Genomic DNA, 21,154 nt, shown 5'->3' on the forward strand with positions numbered 1-21,154 from the left:
TACGTGATGTTTTTTTTTTTCATAAATATTAATGCTAATTTAAAATTCTACATTCAATACTAAACATTTGAAAGACGTCCATTTCTAAAGGCTTCATAAGTCTTTTTTTTTCTTTTCGTACGAAAAATGTTTAAATTTCCCTTAGTCCATGTGATATCGATGTAGTACGTTAGGAAATATGTATTGTACGTCGAAGATAGATATTGTTACATTAAAGATAGATATTGTTACATTGAAGATAAGTTTTTGCACCGTTTCCTACTTTCATTCTGTTCTCAAATTTTTCCGCAATTCAATAAAATCACAAAAAAAATGGATTCTGCACTAAAAATTATTCTACATTTAAACTTTCCAGAAACTGACTCTTAATCTTTGTTGAAAAACAAATGCAGCTTCAAATCCGAATTTTGTTAAAAAAAATGGGGGGAAATTTGAAAAAAATGTGAAATTTTTTCCTCTGTTTCTTGCGGCTTTCTAGCTGCTAGCAAAGGAACAGAGAAAAGCAAATGTAACATTGAACGAGGTAAGGTTTAAGCTTTGAGCTTGAGAAAAGTGTAAATTAAATAGTTGAGAAAATTTATGCATTATTTAACAGACTTCTGCTTTCATAAGTAAAGCTTTAAAATGGTTTTTAAGAATAAGGAGATTGCAATGAAAGTTAATTGTACAACTTGTTATTTAATTAAGTAAAAATAGCGTAACTTGCTTATTAAGTTATGCGTACTGAGTAAAATGTGAAGTTAAACGTTTAGATTAACTTATTAATTCATTTAAAAGTACGGCGCAAATTTTCATTATAACTTAAAATTGGGATAAAATTTAAAAAAAAAAATTCCAGATAAAAAAGAAATTATAACATATTTTAGACACATTTTCTTATTTTCAGAGCTTTCGTTTAAAATTAATGGTGTTATGCATTGCCACAATAAGGGATTTTATATTAATCCCCTTTGCTGAGGTTAATTTAATTTGTAAGAAATATCACTATCTGCAATATCTTTTACCCAAAAACGGACCAAACAATAACCCAGATTTCCTTATTTCTTGTATCAGCCGAACGTCAACAATTCACTATGATTTTGGATTTTTGTTTCATATAAAGCTTTAAATGGAACCCCATACAAAATATTTTATTTAAAAAAAATGAATAAATATTTTAAAGTATTATGATGACTCTAATTATCTAGTACAAAGTATTTACAAGAGTTTTTTTTTATACTCTATGCAACAGATTGCAAGTGTCTGATTAGCAGCATATAGCGTGATCAGATTGCATCCAATTCCAATATTCTACTCTCATAAACAGTTCAATGTGATTGATCCAAGGTCATTCACTGAATATTTTGATCACTGCCTTCATAAATTACCTTCCTTTTTATTCTAGACCTGTTATAGTATGTAGGCTATATGTCGGCTACGAGAGCAGTGATCTTTTTTTAAAAACCAAATAGTGTCGTGGTAATATTTAGGAATGATTAAGTTAAAGATTTTTAATACTAAGTTCATCACTTCAGCAAGTATTTTAGTTTTCAGTTTAAAAAACATGATAGATAAATTTATAATAGATAATTAACCACGTCCTGGATAATTAAACACCCATCGTAAGTTAAGGCCTGCACTAGTTATATGTACCCCAAGACGCCATTTTATAACCGTCGTTGAACAGTCGACTCAATTTCGGGTTTACGACTACTTATGCTCAACTTCGTAGCCTTGTAATTTTGAACCAAGAGATAAGGGAACTCCTGGATCAAGTATTGAAATAAATTTGCATTCGTGGAAGACTTTTTGATGGAACTAATGCGCATTAGCGTTACATGGAGAGGGAAAATCACGAAAATCCCCCACGTTTAGAGGATTTGAACCCGGGTTACCTCACTGGAAGGCGAACCCTCTATCCCAGTGGTTACCAACTGACGGTCCGCTGGCCGCATCCTGCCCGCGAAGCCTTTTTTTGTGGTCCGTGATCTAAAATATATTAGTGGTCGTTTTTTTGCGAACAATTTTCGTGAAAAATCTGTATGAGATTAAAATACTTTTCTTTCGTTTAAAAAAACCTAATTTCTTCATTTCTGTGAAATTTCAACATACCAACGGTGCAGAATCCAAGAATATATTTAGTCAAATACAAAAATAATCGTGTATATTGCTGTTTTTTATTTCGTTTTTTTGGATTTTGTGAATATAATTTAGCATGTGCGTATCAGAAATTTTCTCGAAGAAATTCCCTCATTAGACTTTTTGAAACCGCTCATTTTGAACGAAATTATTTACATTTGTAAATTTTTAAACGCATAAAAGAGGGAATGAATATCATGTTTTATTTAAATTCCTTGAATTGAATATCGCATGAGCGGAAAAGAAGAAAAAAAAAAGCAGTTTAGTTTTAATGTAAAATATGAGAATAATTTAGATAGAGATAATTTTAACAACCGAACCATTTTTTCAATTTTTAGTTTATTTTGTTGAATTTAATGAGAAAAAATACTGCTAAAATAAATAAAGCTAATACTGCTTGTCTTTGAGAGGAAAATTGCATTTGCTATTTATTTATATTGTTCAAATAGTTTAAATATTTTTTTAAATATAGGACTTTATTGGAAATCAATCCATACAATTCAGGCAACATCTACAAAGAGCGAGATTATGAGAAAGATAAATACATGAACAGCCTAAATTAAATAAATACTCGAAATTTTCAAAATCTAGAAAAGCTACTAATTTATGAATAAATGATTTCCTCATAGGCAAGTATTTGATTGGATAATCGTTATTTAACGTAAGTTATTATTTTGGGAATAGATATTTTTGTCGGTTAAAGATAATAACTACACATAAAAATGCAATAATTTTATATGATAAACTTCTAATAAAAATATTTGCAAACATTTAGAATTAGTGCCATTTAGAAAGTTTGATATTAGCCATTTTATTTATTAATCAGTTTAAGACATTTAAGTGAATGTAGGTTTCATCTACCGTAAAAATTAATTTATTTTTTAAAAAATTAAATTATGAATTAAATTTTTACAGGCATTTGTTTATGCTGCGATTCAGTAGCCAATCATATTCGACCGACACGCATGACGTGGTTTACAGGCATCCAATTAAATCTGATCCGAAAACTGATTCAGTGCAATAATAGACAAAGCCTTAATAGCTGTTACGTTAACACGTCAAGAACAACCACGTGATTTGGGAGATGTTCTTTTCGAGGTGCAAGTACCCAATGCAATAATTATTTCCAAAGTATAATTTGTTAAATAAAACATTTCTCTATTTTCACCCATTTTAATCAATAATAAAAAGCTTAAAATTAAAAACAAATAGCAAACGGTTATTTTAAAAAAAATAGTTGTAGCTTAAAATCGTTTGCTCAAATAATTATTCTTTTACTTGATCTTCACAAAGTCTTAAAATATAATCAAATAAGGTACTAAATATAAAAACACTGTTTCTATGAAATAAATTAAGTTCTTTAATAAAATAAAAACACGCCATTTCAATTAATTCTAGTAAAAAATATGTTACAGAAATAATATTTAAGCTGTGTGAAATTTGAATTTTTTTTTTATAATTATATTCTTTACAGAAAATGTAAAACAAGAGATATATTGTTTAACACTGTGAGATGGGAAAACATTCCAAATTTTTATTTAATACTGGCATAGATTTATTTATTATTGTAATATTTAACTAATTACGGAAAATTCTATTGACTCTAAAGATTAATGTTTTGTGTTCAATTATTTTCACATTTTTTTTTTATAGTCTGATAATCTAGAAGTTTCCTTTTTTTATCTTGCTTGATTATCGTTCGCATTAACCGATTGGTGAATGATGTATATAATCGTTTAAGCATAGTTGAGTGATACAATTTTCGTTTAAGCCGGATATGCCTTCTCTATTGGATAGGCCTGGTTGAGTAAAAAAACATCGCTAATATTTCCCTTTTACAGTTCTATTCATTTGACTGAACGTTGCTGGAATCTTTTATATTCTGAATAAAAAGGTTTTTCTTTGTAAAAGTCACAATGTTTTTTTTCTTCCATTCGCTACTTAACCCAATAACGCTATATTTATTCTGAAGTAAATCTTTTATGTAATGATAAGCAAACAATTGAAAGGCTGAGTAAAATAACACGTTAAGACTGTTGTCACTTAATTTTAAAGTATTTTAAGACTGAACTCATTTTTTTCCTCACAAAAAGCATGTTAATGAAGGCTTTCAAATTTACAGCATCTTATCTGTTTCTCAAGTATAAAATGTTACATTTAGAATATCTTACATTCTATTTCTTCAAAATTCATAACGTTTCATCTATCACTGTAGAATAAATTATTACATTTATAATTTCTTTTTGTTGCTGTAGAATAAATTGCTACATTTGGAACATCTTGTCTATTGTTGAGGAATAAATTGTTGCTTTCGGTACATCCTATAACCTATTGCAGTGGAATAAATTTGTTCAATATATATAACTAGTGGGCTGCGCCCCCTGCTCGCTAACGCTCGCCAACCCCCGAAAATTGCTACGCAATCTTATACGGTTTGCTTCGCTCGCTACTAACTTAGGTACATTGCAAATGCGCAAAATTCTAAGAATTCAAAACAATCATTCAAATCCATATAACAACTTTAAAAAAAAAAAAAATTACAACTTTTTAGTAAATACTAAGTCATTAAAATAAATTTGAATTCAAGTAAATGACATGTAATTCGTTAAACCTATTAGAAATGTGCTATAGTATATAATCTTAAGATAAAATTTCTAAAACTGATATCTCTTAAAAAAGGTTAAAATTTTGGCTATAATTAAGTCTATTAAAAATTTAAATAAGTGAATTGCAATGGAAAAACCTGCATAAACAAATAAATTCCAGTAAAACAAATAAATTCGTGATATAAATCAAAAATCGTCAAATAAATTCATAATATATAAATTCGTGAAAAAAAGCGCTTTCGACAAAATAGTAAAATAAAGATCTAACGACAAAGACTACTCATTTCTGCCTAGCTTATGCTCTCTCTGGTTATTTCAGTTTCAGTTTTTAAAAGCGCTATATGTTGAGCCACCTCAACCAGATTTGGCATGTGGCATTTTTAGCCGCAATCATTGGTCGATTTTCTAGCGTTGCCATTTGGGGAGTTGTAATGAGACTTTTTTTGTCGCCGTGTTAGAGAAATATATATATAGATGTTAAATAACGCATACATCCAGGCACTCTTAGGGGTACTGAAAGTTGTTCTTTATAATATCGTTTTTTCAAGAAGTACTTTTTTTTCACTTTTAAATTACTGTTGAGAATTACAAACTCTTATCTGTGAATGAAATTTTTTTTTGAATGAAATAAGGGATACATTTGAATGAAATAATATTTTGAAAGAAATGTTGTATTAAAACATGGCTATTTTAAAATGCAGTATTTCTCCTCACAATATTTGCCGAAGTCTCATTCGCATCAATATATAAGGCAAGTCGAAATACTTTTTGGATCACAAATTATTCTGGAACATTAGAAAGAAGTTGTATTACTTATGAAAACTGATTTATACGCAGTTCTTATAAACTTCGAGAATAATTTTTTTTAATTATGAGTTAACTGTTTTAGCGTTTGAATTTAAAGTAAAGTTTAAGTATAACAATAGTATGAAATGGAAAAAAAAATGGGCCATTAAATCCTTATTTGCTAAACTCATTCAACAGTGAATAGAGATGCGTGCTAAATCAACACATTTATTTATTATATATAATTAAGATCTACTAATTGACAAGGAAGTAAAAAAAACAAAACAATTTTGATAAATTTTAAGATGTTTATTTGCTAATAATTTTGTTTTGTTTCCATCATGAGGTCTAGAGGTTTTCATTTCTAGAAAGTTTGGTTAAATAGATAAGTTTTCGGTTTATGACAAGCTTGTTCAAACTGTGTTGCCAAGATGCCCACCCCCTTGTTCGCTTGGATCACCAACCCCTGTGGTTGTTTTTTCATTCATCATTAAAGATCAAGAGGGAAGAATGGTTTATGTTCATTTTTTTTATACAAAAATTACGATTGGAGTGCCATTATTTGGAGAATGACTAAATTTTTGCAAATCAATAACACAGAAAATCGGCACCCTCTCCGAAAGTTATTACTCAGAGAAGATGGGCCGTGCTATGGAAAAACAGTTCCTATCCGTGCGCAAATTCGCTTTTTCTCAGGATCAGCTTTAATGGACATAAATCGTGTTGTTGTTTCTAATGCCACTTGCCACGCGGTCAAGCCTGCTTGGTGAAACCGAGCAAATTTAAGGCAGAGTGTGGGTTTCTTGTTTTTCAGTGGCGCCATCTATGGCCAAGGATTCGACTTCTGCCACACCATACGTCGCACCCGTTTATAGGGCGGGCCCATTCATTCATCCACAGATCGTAATTTTGACCTGAATCAGAGAACGATCGATCTCCAATCCAGTACCCCCAGAGGTTTTGATTTGTTATGGGAACACGGAGGACTTTTGCCACTCGACAGATTTAACGTGCATCAGTCACTTTACTACGCGGGGAGTCTTCGGCCGGCGGGGTTCGAACCCACGAACTCTCGGACATGGGCCAAGCGCCCTACCGACCAGGCTATCCGGGCGACATAAATCGTTTCTCTTATTTGTTCTTCGTTAACATTTTCGGGACGGGCAAGTCATAAATATATTCGCATGGAATAAAACAGGATAGAAAATAAAAAAATCGGTAGCTTAAGTTTGGGCATGGCTAATTTGACAACCTTATTTTTGCTTTCATTTTAAATCTAATACACCCAATCCACGTCTGTTAAAAGTGTAACTGTATAATTTTCAATTTGAACTAAATCTTGGTGATATAAAGAAAGAAAACAATTACTACCCCGCCCACAAATAAACTGCTATAAAAATAGTGTGGCAACCAATTTTATCCTTTTTACCGTGATTGTAGCCACCCCGAGAATGCATATATAACTCGCCCGTCTCGAAGAGGTTAAGTTTTTTTCTTAAGCGTCGATAAAAAAATCATTTTGTTTAGAAAATATATTATAATAATTTTATGTCAGCACATTTTATATATTAATATGTTGATCTTAACAATATGAAAAGATAGCTGGATCTGAAAAATATAATACCCAATGCAATAGTTATTTCCATAGAATAATTTGTTAAATAAAACATTTCTTTATTTTTGCCCATTTTAATCAATAATAAAAAGCCTAAAATTAAAAAAAAAAAGCAAACGGTTATTTAAAAAAAATAGTTGTAGCTTAAAATCGTTTGTTCAAATAATTATTCTTTTACTCAATCTAAAATTTTAAATGATATCAAATAATTATTCTTTTACTCAATCTAAAGTTTTAAATGATATCAAATAATTATTCTTTTACTCAATCTAAAGCTCAAATAATTATTCTTTTACTCAATCTAACGTTTTAAATGATATCAAATAATTATTCTTTTACTCAATCTAACGTTTTAAATGATATCAAATAATTATTCTTTTACTCAATCTAAAGCTCAAATAACTATTCTTTTACTCAATCTAAAGTTTTAATGAAATAATCAAATGTGTTTGAAAAAAAACACATTAAACTTAGGAACATAGAATATGCGACGCAATAAACAGTAATAAATTCGAACTAATTTTATATGTTAACAATAAATAACGATAACCTTATATGTCAGTTCACATGGGAAGCTGCTTTTACCTCTCATCCGTCTTTATATGTTTCAAATTTTCGATATTTTTGTTAAAATTACACCTAGCAACAACTAATCTCTTTCTTTTTTTTGTAGATTCATTTTTTTTGTTGTAACTTTTGATATCAAGTCAAGCACGAGCTTATAAAATGTGAATTGAGAGAAAGATACATTTTTCTTTAACACTGGATAAATAACTATTTAAAGATAAATTGCAATAATTTAAGAACAAATAGGAATTGCGAAAAAAAAAACCTCTGGTATTTATAATACAAAATGGCCTTAAGAGCATGTCAAATTTCAACTCTGTAGTTCCATGACGGCGGACAGTAGATCGTCCAATACGGTAATTTTTACTCTTAAGTTTAACTGTTAATAGCCTCGAATTTATAATCGAATCTTATTTTTTTTATTCCATTGAACTTCAGGTACGTTTTTTCTAATCCCCTTCGTAATTTCAAATTTTTAAGTCGTATAGATTTTGTGCTTCAAAGCAAAAGGTAATATAAAGCAATAACAATTTTTAAAAAAAGTCGCAAGAAAAGATTTTAAAATTGTAATAACTTCGAATAAATTGGAATTTCGAAAAAAATCTCTTATGTTTATAAATAAATATGGCCTTTTCAACATGCCAAATTTCAACTCTGTCCTGTGACTTGAAGAGCTGCACATGTGGTAATTTTTCCAACAAGTTTAATAGTTAATAATTCTGTAAAAAATTATCGAATGCTAATTTTTTTTATTTCGTCTAATTCCTGTATGCATCTTAATAATTTCAAGTTTTTTAGTCTCTTCGTTTTTGCACAGTAAAACGAAATGCAACGTTAGGGTAGAACACCCAAAACAGTGATGACGTAGGCGGCCTTGCGATTTTTGAATATAGAGAGGTAATAATTTTATCGCGACATGCGTATAAGGTTTATTTCCAGTAAAAAATTTAGAGTTTGAAATTAGGGAAATATTTTAATGATCAAAAAGGTATTTTAAAGGTGAACTTTTGGATCATAATAGAAAGAGTCGAAGCACATGTTGTATGTTATTTTACTCAATTTGAGTAAATAGGTTTAAAATGTGTAGAAACATAAAATAATTATCTGAGTACATTAATTTTCTATGGTTGTAGGAAAAATAGCAAATTTTTGGTTTCATTAACCTCCTTCCCATCTTTTCTCTTGCGTAGTTTATAAAGCATCATTAAAACTAAACTTGAAGCTCTAAATTATTTTACACCATAAAGCATTATATTAATAAAAAAATCCAGCATAGTTTGTTTACACGAATTATATGCTTTTAACTCCCTATTTCTGCCCAACTTATTCAGCTCAGTGGATTTTATATCTTTGTTGCCAATGCGAGAAAAGAAATTACTTAGATTTTGTGGTCACATGCAGTTCCTGGCCAAATTATGAGACGCACTGTAAGATTCTATGAAAAATCTTAATTATCAGGTGATACTATGCAGCATTGTATTTACGCGACCGAAACCGGTTTGCACTTGCTTACGTTCGAGTATCAATGGGTTAAGTTAGACGATGTATAATATAAATTCGACGATTGGATTAATTAGACAATATATTATATAAATATAGAATATTTATTATATCACGTATTATATTGGGGTACTTTTATATTTAAACATACATGCATTGGATTTTTGCTCTGAAGATTTTTTTTATGTACTTCCTATTTGTATTTATTTTTAACGTATTGCATTATACAATGTTAACAAATTGATACACGAACATAAGCAAGTGCAAACCGGTTTCAGTTGCGTAAAAACAATAAAACTGTATATTATTCCTGATAATTAAGATTTTACATAGAATCTTATAGTGCGTCTAATTATTTAACTAGGAACTGTACATACCTTTAAGTTTTCTTTTATAATATTGATTAACACGTTCACGCCGGGGTGACCCACCGGTGGGTCACGCTAGATTGTCTCATCTTGACACCGCACCGGAGTGAAAACTGGTAACAATAAATTTCATTTTTTGTTTTTTTCCCGGGAATAATAAAAATCCATAACTACCAATTGTTTTTAACCGATGCAATTTTTATATTGAATTGCTTCTTCGCCATGATTAATTTCCTTACAGTGAATCGTTATTGTTGAGAATAGATTAACTCTTCCCGAATATTATCTAATATTGAAATAATTCTTCTACCAGTATTTTCTCTTTTCCCGTATCAATATTTTCACTTTTCCCGGCGTGAACGTGTTAAATACCAGAGATCTGCTGTTGTATAGAAATTTTTTCTTCTAAAAGTGGCTTTTGCGGGAAAGGCGTTTAACTTTATTGTAAGCAGTTTTACACGTATTTTTAAATAAAATCTTTTCTATTGGATTAGTATAAATTTCTTCTTCAAGAAATCCCCAAACCGCAGTTGAACGTTGTCAGATCCTCGAACCCTGTTGGAAATCTTCGTGGAATCGTTTTCGGATTACTAATAAATCAAAACTTCCTGTTGGAGGTTAATTCGCACACCTCTTTAATTTCCACTCCATCTAGTTCACGAAATCGTGCGAATAGTTTCGATATTATCCTTTAAAGTTCTTTGTCTTTATTTTGATTGGAATGTGGCGACCTTGATGCATGTTTTACTCAAGGAAATGATGTTTTTAATAAAAAGAATACAGACGAATACTTTCTGTATATAGCTAGCAAACAATTTGTTTAAAAATTTAGGTTGAATATGTATTTGGGGCAGTGGTCAAACATTTAGTAAAAATAATTATATAAATAAGATACTACATAGATATGAGTGTAACATAGCTCAATTTTGTGGCACAGTTGTTTTGAATAATATTACTCAAACTGTGACTGTCACTATCTAATTTTCACAATTTCATCGTGGAAAATATGATATAAGCAAAATTGTGAAATTATATCATAGAGCAACCAAACATCAGTTTTTCAAACAGTTTACTTTCTTATTTAAGTACTTTTTGTCATAATACTATCTATATTTTATCTTTATTATTTCTGAACTTATTGCCTTCAATTTTTTCTTAACTTTTATTTAAATTTATCCACTTAGCTAGCATAATGGAAGAAAATAAACCTTTTAGTTTTAAATTTTTTTAATGACAATATATTTTTTACCAATTCGTTTTGTATTTCACTATTTTGATTATTGATAGACTATAATTATTATTGTTTGGTAAAGTAAACTCTCACGAACTCAGCTCATTTTAGTATCATGCATTCTCTGTACCTAATTTAAGATGATCTTTAACTTCGTGGCGTGCAGCGACGTGGTGGCGTGGATGCAACTACAACAGGCATCCAATATAACTAAAGAGAAAATCTATTCCACTAAACCTTTAAATCTATTACTAGTATTTTTACTACAAAACTAAATTTAGCAGATGAGCATTTGGCTCTAGCAAAATATTTTATGCAATTAAGAAATGAATTTAAAAAAAGAAATAATGATTAATTTTTTTATAAGATTTAATTACAAATATTATTTACATTTAAGAAATATTTAAGAATATTTCGGGGTTAAAAATAAAAAATTTATTATGGGATAATTTCCAGTCACATTCACATAAAAATGAACTTTTACTTTACTTTGAAACTTTACTTACTTTACTTTTACTTTACTTACTTTACTTTAAATGAACCTTTACTTTTAAAAGACATATAAATAGATACCCCCCCCCCCCTTTTCAGGGGTATTCAATCGAGTTTACCCCGGGCAATTAGATATAGCCTATGGCAAGGACTCCTTTTGCCATTCATTTAAAGCGGTGGTGGGGACTATGATAGTTTTAACTTTTAAATAGGGGTGTTGGGTCAATATGTAGGACAAATTTTGGTCAGAGAAGAAATCGGAGGAGAGAGAAGCTCCCCTCTTTGAGATGCGCTACTTCTTGTTTCCATAGTAGCAGGTGGCCGTATACTTTGTGGCGAGGGGAGTTCTTTCTATAGACAAACTATACCATTTTACAAGCTACTGATTTAATTTTTATTCAGTCTAACTCAATCAAACTTAATTCCTTAACAATCAGTTAATTTTCAAGAAAACTGTCATAAAAGTGCCTGTTTTGCCGACTACACGTATTTGGTTAGTGCTGACATCTAGTTCAAAATAAACTAACTATCTACAATTAACTTAAAAATATCCTGGTACTGCCATCTAGTGTGCAAAATTAGAAATAAAATGTTTTCTAGGCAAAAGAAATGAATTAGTTTTATTCTTATTGGCGCGTTACAACTGAATACTCCAGCCCGTCAATATCACGGGAGCGAGAAATAGAGGGCGAAACCTCGCCCCGTCATTTTCAAGGGAGCGAGAAGGAAGGGGTTAACTAACCCAATCTAACTAGCGCTACTTCTTGTTTCCATACTTTGCGTCGAGGGGAGTTCTTTCTATAGACAAACTATACCATTTTACACTCTACTGATTTAATTTTTTATTCAGTCTAACCCAATCTAACTTAAATATTTTTTATCTTTTATTAGGGAGATTTGGTATGGTTCGATCCTGGCATAGGGTACCTTTTGCCCGGAGAAGTGGCGGATTTCTCCAAACCTGCTCAAGTCATCACTGTACAAGCCCTCATCAGTGGAAAAGTGAGAATTTTTATGATTCCAATTAATTAATTTAATTATAATTTAAGTTCGTAATGTAAATAACTGTCACTAATAGTATTGTATGCCGCAAAAGTATTAAAAGCTTTAACATTTTTATTCCAAAAAGATAAAATTAAATTTTTTTATCATCAGTAAGTTTTGATTGATTGACGCAGAATTTTGATTAAACGTATTTTTCATACTTTTTTTTCTTAATTTTGTATTACTTTAGGTCAAAATTAGTGAATTAGATTGTTTTTAGTATTCGAAAATATCTAAGAATATTTTTGCTTGTAATTAGAGCGTCAGAAAAAAATTTATATAAAAGAAACACTGTACCCTTTGAATCAAAAGATTTACATTTTGACCAAAATATAAAATTAAATTTATTTTTTAACTGTAAATTTTGAATGTTTTGTAGTTAACACGTTGAATGCCATGGGGGTCACCGATGAACGACACTGAGTTAGTTTGCAATGACACGGGGAATCACCGGTGACCGGCAAAGCCAAGATTATTAAAAACACATAATTCGAGTAAATTTTAATTTTTTTAAATCTTATTATCGTTACTAAAATGGTTTAAAGAAATAAATGCAATTTAGAACACAAAAAAATAGTTTTATTTATATACACAGAGATACAAACTTGCTCCGGACAGCGAATAATCATTTTCAAGTGGTAGTTTATTAATTGTGATTCTTGGTTCAATAAATTAAATTTAATAGAATTTTATCCACCACTATTTCTAAACAATTCGTAGGCTTATATAATTCACCACTTTTATTAGAAGTGTCATGCTAAGCCTTTTAAAAAACTAGCAAAATCTGTCTAATATTTGCAAATTTAGTTGGTAGTTATTTACCGTTTGGCCATACGGGCAAGCCATGTGAAATTAGCGTGGCATTCAACGTGTTAACAGAAGAATTTGTATTTTTTGATACGATTGGTTTTTTAAAAAAATAATTAATTCGAACTTTAAAAACATATTATAAATAACGCTAACTTGTAATTTTTTATTTGCTATTTGGTTAATAATTTGTTGCAACGAATAATTCTTAAATTTCTTGTACTTGATTTTTAAAAATTTTAAAGAAATTATGCGTTAGGCTAATTAAAAAACACGCTTTTTAATTTGATTTCATCATTTTCAGTGCTATTAAAAATGTTGTTGCATCGATTGTATTTAATTTTATCATATGCGAGCGCTAATTAACAAGGTGAATTTAAACTTTTTTAATTTTTTTTTTTGTTACAATGCTTTTTATGTTTAAATTTCTGAATCTTTAGTATAATATATTTGATTGCTAGATTTAAATATTCATATAGTGGTTTGAGCAAGTGAAATATCGGCCTTTAGTATATTTGGCGTAATGATAATTTTTACATTTACATTAATACGAACGAAAGTATTGTTGATTCCTTGCAAATTTAAATGTCTGAAAGAATTTTAAAAAGAAACTTAAAATAGATGTTCCTGGTAATTAGATTATTTGACATGTTTTTAAATCTAAAAATTATACAAATGAAAACGATGTTGATTTCTTGGAAATCAAATTTTTTGATATATTTTTTAAATAAACAGAAAGTTATGTTCTTGAAAAATAAGCAATTATACAAAATTATTTTAACGTTAATTTGTTTGTTTTTTTATGAAATTTTTAAATATAGAAAATTAGTATGAAAAAAAAAGATATTTATTTATAGAATTATTTTATGATAAATTTTTAAATCTAGAGATAAATATACGAAGGTAATAATGCAAAGATTCAAGTTTGATTTTATGCAAATTTGATGTTTTTCATAATTTTAAATTATTTATAAAATCATATGAAGAAAAAAGGTGTTCATAATTTAAATTAATTGAATTTTTATATAATTTAAGCACAGAAAATTCGATGAATAAAAGTTCTGTTTATTTTTTGCACATTTGACTTTCTGAAGAAAATTTTTAAATGTACATGCAATTTATTTTCCAGCCACAAAATTTCACTCTTCACAATCTAGAAAGTGTGCGAAAGCGACAAGATTTAGGTGCAAATGGATTCGAAGACATGATCGAGCTTATGTAAGAACATTTTTTAAACTTTCTTTAAATTTTTTAGATTGGGAAATGTGAATTACTTATTTGTGAAATAGCATTCCTTTACTTCATGTTAAATTAGTAAATACTTATTCTTTATGAGATGCATAGGTCAAATTATTACAAGCATGCTCTATAACAGAAAATATTTAACAATAAGGAGAAATAATGTTAATGTTACAGCATCTGAATCATATCTAAACTAGTCAATACAATACTGCACAAAGCGCCATATCTGGGAAGTATTAACAATGTGGTATTTCTTATTTATTCCCTTTCGCGACGAGTGTTTTTAATTTTTTATTTTATACAACAGAACAATTTTGGTTGCATAAACAATAAGTAGGGCACACTAGAATGCTAAAACTAAGATGTTATATTTTCAGGAAAATTTTAAACACTGATTTAGGACAGGGACATATATGTCCCATCAGTCCTGACAACTGGGACATATGAGTCCTAGTAGTCTTTAGTTAGTAATTTTGTAAAGAAAACCAATGATCACACAGGACTGTTGGGACAATGTGCTCCCACTATCCAAGACGAGAGAAGTCCCGATAGTAAAAACGGAAGAAAAACTTTGCCACTTACCAGTTTATTGGAGATAATCCGTTTCGTGAGTAACTTCTCTAACCTTAGATTTATAGATCAATCAAAATTTAATCGAAAATAGGCAGTATTTTAGAAAACTAAACAATTCACGTTCGTACAGTTTGGAATGAGCTGCTACAACACTTCAAAAACGCACAAATTGCATTATGTACAGTAGTGCCATCTATGTTCTGTGTATGAAAGTACCTTAAAAATATTGGCAGGACTGGTGGGAAAGTCTGCCATTAGACAGAGAAACGTTTCTGTCCCAAAAGATCTTTTTGAAATTTGCTTGGGACGTATGCGTCCCGTTAGGCACGAAAGGGTTAAGCTTGATTATACGATATTATGGTTCCATTTGAGCGAAAACACAGTTCAGTTTAACAACTTATTAAAGTAACAGCAAATTTGCAGTGTATCATGGTTCAAGCTTTTGATAAGGTTTGATCTGATAGGGAAGGAACTGATTTTTCTGTGATTATACGTCTATGTTCTATTGTTTATTTATGTTTTTGAGAAAAGGCTTACAAGTACGCAAGATACATAAAAATGGGAGGGAAAACGAAGTTTGTTTTCGTAAAATTTAACCATGACACTTCCTTTTAAAAGTTTATTTTGGTTCAAATTATGTATTAGTTTTTAATTCGTGCCACTAATTAAATTATTTTAATGCATTTTCAGTGACCTCAACGAGGCATCTCTACTATGGAATCTTAAAATTCGCTATGACAAAGAAATGATATATGTAAGTATCTGCCAAGCGCTTTTTTAATGTAACATTAATTCCATTTTTTTTAATAAATGCCATTGTTGTCCTATCAAATTACATCCAAGTTTGTGCTATGACATTTCCAATTGTCTAGAAATACACAACTCACTCCCCAAAAATGTCATGAAAGCAAACACAATTGTTATTCAGTTTCCGTCGTCTGAAACAGACGAATTTAATATCCGGAAGTACAAGATAATAGTGAGTGTTAGATTTAACACTTGGTCATCAACGGTCCAATTATTATTTTGGTTCGCGTGTCTAAGATATCACGACCACTTAATTTTGGGATCTAGTTTTTCTTCCACACCTTAACCTTTGTTCTTTTTTTTATTTGTTGCGTGGCATGTGAGAACAAGGAAAAGTTTCGTTGCTTGATATTGGCATCATCAAGCTCATTTGTCTGTCCAATTAAAAAATCCGCGTTTTGTCTTTTGATGAGTATTGAAACAGAGTACTACGGCGAGTAGTGTCATTCTTTATTTTTGTTAATTTTTTTGTAGGGCTGTTTAATTTTGTTTGTCATTATGAGTCATCGATTTTTTTCGTTACATTGAATGACATTGGAGTTCTTGATGTATTTGTGTCTCTCTCTCTCTTTAAATTTATTTCTTTTCATCTGAACCAAAAAGTCTAACACATCAAAACTAGCCACAATTAAAAAGCATGAGCATATTTTACACATAAAAGAAAATTAGGGGCGATTTTGTAAACATTTTTGTAATTATGTAAGCATTTTTGGATTACATAATCACAAAAATGCTTACACAACTGTCCCTAATTTTTGTTAGTAATTATGTAAGCATATTGTTTATTATGTAAGCTTTTTTGACTTACATAATCTCGAAAATGCTTACACAACTGCCCCTAATTTTTGCTTGTAATTATGTAAGCATATTGCTTATTACGTAAGCAGTTTTTGGCCAATATGGATTCTCCCTTTATCTGCAAAAATAAGCAAATTACAAACGTTTCCTGTACATTCGTAGAAATGTCTTTTTACACTCCCCCCTTTATTTTTGCTTTAACCTTAACTATAATCTTAATTTTGGGATAAAATTCAAATTAAAAGATTTTAAATTCAAATAAAAAAATTTCTAAAAATTTTTTAGACTAATTCTCTTCCGGAATTTTTTGTGTTCAAAACTATTGACTTCTAAATCTCTTTGAAGAAATTAACTTTCAACTTTCTTTTTCATTCAAAATTTGAAATTTTTCCTCTTAAATTTTTTTCAAATTTTTTATTTTTTTATATAAATTTAAAAAAAAAATTAATAAAAAAAATATGGGGATTTTAATGTCCCATGTAACATATTTCTCATACCCCTTCCCCCTTGTCAGGAAATACAAGCAAATCACAAACCCAATCCTCTCATTAAGTACTTACGTAATACTTAAACAGCCCTATATGTACTTTTTCTCTATATCCCATACTAATTTCTTTAAAATTTATATGTACTTTATTTTGTTACCTTGATTTAATAATCTCTGCTTTAAAAGTAATACTATAATTGAATACTTTATTTACGGTATTAAAAAAACATTTTATTGAAAAGAGTTGTAATGGAGAAATTATTGAAATACTTTTCCATCTGACAGATTTTTCAGTAAATTTAAGATTGTGTAGAGCATTATATTGTCTTTACCATGTTCTTCAGTAACAATTTTTCATTAAATACTGGTGTTTTAATTTTTTAACTACTGAACTACGAATTTTTTTTTTGATTGTCATCGAAAGTACTTTTCGCGTATCATTAATCACTATCGAGTAAATTGAGTTTGTTTTCAGCAGAAAAACGTACTTTTTAACAATTCTCGAAGATCTACTTCAAGTGGTCGAAGGCAACCTTTTTTCACCCCCTGCTTCGCTGCACCGGTACCTGTCCGTAGAACACACGGTACCGGATAGGGGAACATAAAATTATTTTCATTTTATTTACTGTGATATATTTCTCTCGGGCTTATAAGACTTCTATAGACGAGAAATTGACCTGGATCTGAGAGACGTCACCTAAAGTTGCCCCAATACCGCGCATGAAATTGTATTTAATTATGAAGGCATGTTTAAATACAATTAAATTAAATTTATTTAAATCAAAACAATCTAAACGTCCCTCCCTTTCATCTAGCCTTAGTAAAATTATCAAACGTTGTCAGCTCTTCGGCGATAAAAAGGTTGAGGAGCACTGGTCTAAGGTAAATTTTAATCTATCCATCAAATTTCCCCCCCTAACTAATGGATTTGTTATGGATATTCGCCCATGCAATTCAACATTCTATAACAGTCTTGTAACAAACAATACAGCGACTAATATTTACAATACTTTCTTCGCACAATTCCAGAGCAATATGAGATGCAGTTTCTGTGATGTACAGCGTTAATTTGCTTTTTATTATACTGCTTACTTTTTCCGTTATTTTCCTTGTTCTAACATTTTAGACATACATTTTGTACCAAATTAATTTCTATTGTTAGTTACAGTTGATTTTTCAAACGATAATAAAGACGCGAATTTCATTAGAGAATCAGCCTTTTCACAAAAATTTTATTAATTTTTTTAGATACCTATATCTACCCATAATGAAATTTTTGTTCATGCAAACTAAATTTTTATTACGGAATTATTATTTTTTTTCAATTTTTTTTATTAAAAACTATTTTAATTATCTGAAATCGTAATCCTGCCTGGGTCTTTTTAACACAAAAATATTGTAATTTATTTTAGTTTTTATGTCTACAAATCTTTTTACTGGTAATATTATAATAAATAGGGTGATATTATTTTAATTTTGTTATAATAATAATAAAGCAAATTAAAATTATTTATTTTTCATGCACCTATACAGTTAAAAGCCGGAAAAAATGAGGCAAAATACACTGGGCGGAGACTTTTGCATGTCGCGTAAATTTTTATAAAAGACCATTCTTGATATATTTGATTTATATTTAAATTTTTTTTCCAGACATATACGGGTAGTATTCTAGTTGCAGTCAATCCCTACAAGATGTTCGATATTTATGGATTAGAAATGGTGAAAAAATATGAAGGACAAATTTTGGGCACCCTACCTCCGTAAGTTTTAGTACTTTTATGCTATTTGTTTTTGTTTTTAAGCATTGAAATGTTTAGTTGTTTTTGATTTAAATAACTTATGTGCATGAATTTAAGTAACGTCATTAATGCTGTTTAAATAATTTTTATTCCATTACCATTACCACAGATGTCTCATAACTGAAAAACATGAAAAATTAAACAAAATAGGAATTTGGAAATTGTCATTTTTTTATTTTCTGCCAACAAAAATTCTCTCTTTAATTCAATGAAAAATTTATTAACTTCCTTCTAATCTCTATATTTGAACTTAGTATTTTATTAGTAACGTTTAAATTTTAGACGTATTTTTGAGTCTTTAAACAATATCAAAGTTAGTTCAGTAGACGTAGAGTGTATATATGTTCTACTGATGTTTAGTCAATATTTCGTTTAGTGATGTTAAGTGAGAAAAATGCGAAAAGACTTTTCAATGTAGCTCGTCTTAACTATTTTTGTTATTAAAATGTATTTGTGTTTTTTATTAACTAATTGCAAATAATAAATGTTTAAAAATGTATCAAATTCTATGGATTTTTATCAAGCGTAGGATTTTAGGCAGAGGATTCATACCATGATTATTTTAAATCAAATTTAATCAAATTTAATTAAATTAAATATTGGTCATCACGATTTATTAATTCTTTCAGATTCTAATCTTAACAATCATAAAAAACTTAATGATGTTTTAAAATGCTGAAAAGTATAATCAAACTATGATTAAGTGCAATATAGTTTGGCCATTGGAGTAAAATCATAAATATTTAAATAAGGAAAATGTCTCAATGTCAAGGTTAAAAAAATGAACTTAAAAACGTTTTTGAAGTTTTTTACCAGAATGCATTAAATAAATTTATCCAACTTCCTCAAGTAAACTTTAGTATCTTCTGAAGCAGTTATAATTTGTTAAAGAAATGAAAAACTGTTTATTAACATTTTCCTTCAAAGAAATATTCTAAATTTGGCATCGAATAAATAAATTTAAAATGAAAAAAATCCAACGGTATCTTTATTGATTTGTTTGCAGATTGTTATGATATGTATTATATTCTACAGCAGAACTAAATTTGAAATTGAAATGTGCATAAACAGATAAGAGATTTCACAGTTATAGAATCGTTTGCTCAAACGATTGCATTCTTTTAAAAAATTTTAAGTACAATTATTTTAATGAAAACGATAATTTTATTGAATCGCTTTTTCAGTTCAAAAATTATTGCGTTCTTTTAAAAATTTCAAAGTATAATTTTATAGTAAAAACTGTCCAGCATTTATAGAATTTCTTTCTCAAGTAATTGAGTTTGTTTTTCTGAATTTTTCGCATAACATTTTTAAAATTCTTATATAGATCGAATCATTTTCTCAAATGATGGGTTTTTCCACATTTAAATGAAGAATCTTAGAATGTTTTTTTTTTAATAAAACATACTATAATTTATAATAAAATATAATTTGAATTACATAAAGAATCTTTTCGGGTAGCATCATTTTACAGTAATATTTTGTACATTTTTACTGGGTATGTGAGCAAATTTCTCACAGAAGAAACGAATGCATATTTTCCCCATATCCTTAATAGATGACATCCTCCAAAAAATGTTCAGTTGATTTTCTTTACTTTGTAATAAGTGTATCAAACTCTTGAAAATTAACATATTTGTAACTTGAGGTGAATATGTAAGTTATTGAGATGAATATGTAAGTTATTTCCTTTAATATACAACCTTGATCGCATATTTTATTCATAAATTACAAATAAAATGCTATCTAGGTTGTTATCTAGGTAACTTTAGGGTAACTAGTCTAATCATATGCGGCTTTATAAGTTTCCAACTCTTGTAATTTCAATACTAATATAAGAAAATTAATTCCATGATATACTTATATTTAATAAGATGGAATAATAAAAATTTGATTATTGTTATCTAGGTTAATAACTTTAAAGATAACAGCCATAAGGTGACAAATCTAATCATATGCGTCTCCATGCGTTTTTAATTCTCACAATTTCAATACTAGTGTAACCAAAGTAATTCAATGATATATATTTAATAAAAATGAGACTTGATAATGTTAATAAATTATTGAAATTTAAATGTTGAATTATATCAAATTCAAACATTTGTGAGTGATTTTTGTTAAACATTTCTTGCATTCCTTTAATTTTAAAATGGCGTTGTGGACAACTGTTGATTTATCTAACAATTGAATATTTAAATAATTGAATATAATAAGTGAATTTTTAAATAATTGAATATAATAATTGAATTTTTAAATAATTGAATATAATAATTGAATTTTTAAATAGTTGAATATAATAATTGAATTTTTAAAT

At 28.8% G+C, this 21,154-nt stretch overlaps 1 protein-coding gene across 1 annotated transcript in view; it reads left to right on the forward strand.

The window, feature by feature from the left end:
* The window catches only part of Myo10A (unconventional myosin 10A), a 261,697-nt gene that overhangs the window by 66,961 nt on the left and 173,582 nt on the right, over positions 1 to 21,154 (forward strand). Inside the window, exons 3-6 of the mRNA XM_087164029.1 lie at positions 12,175 to 12,285; positions 14,264 to 14,352; positions 15,640 to 15,703; positions 18,692 to 18,801. Coding sequence (XP_087020155.1) covers positions 12,175 to 12,285; positions 14,264 to 14,352; positions 15,640 to 15,703; positions 18,692 to 18,801 — 374 coding nt within the window. The remainder of the gene's footprint in view (positions 1 to 12,174; positions 12,286 to 14,263; positions 14,353 to 15,639; positions 15,704 to 18,691; positions 18,802 to 21,154) is intronic.

Source organism: Parasteatoda tepidariorum, chromosome 5 (assembly GCF_982258835.1).
Source record: "Parasteatoda tepidariorum strain Cologne lab strain chromosome 5, Ptep-v5.0, whole genome shotgun sequence".
Lineage (NCBI taxonomy): Eukaryota > Metazoa > Arthropoda > Arachnida > Araneae > Theridiidae > Parasteatoda > Parasteatoda tepidariorum.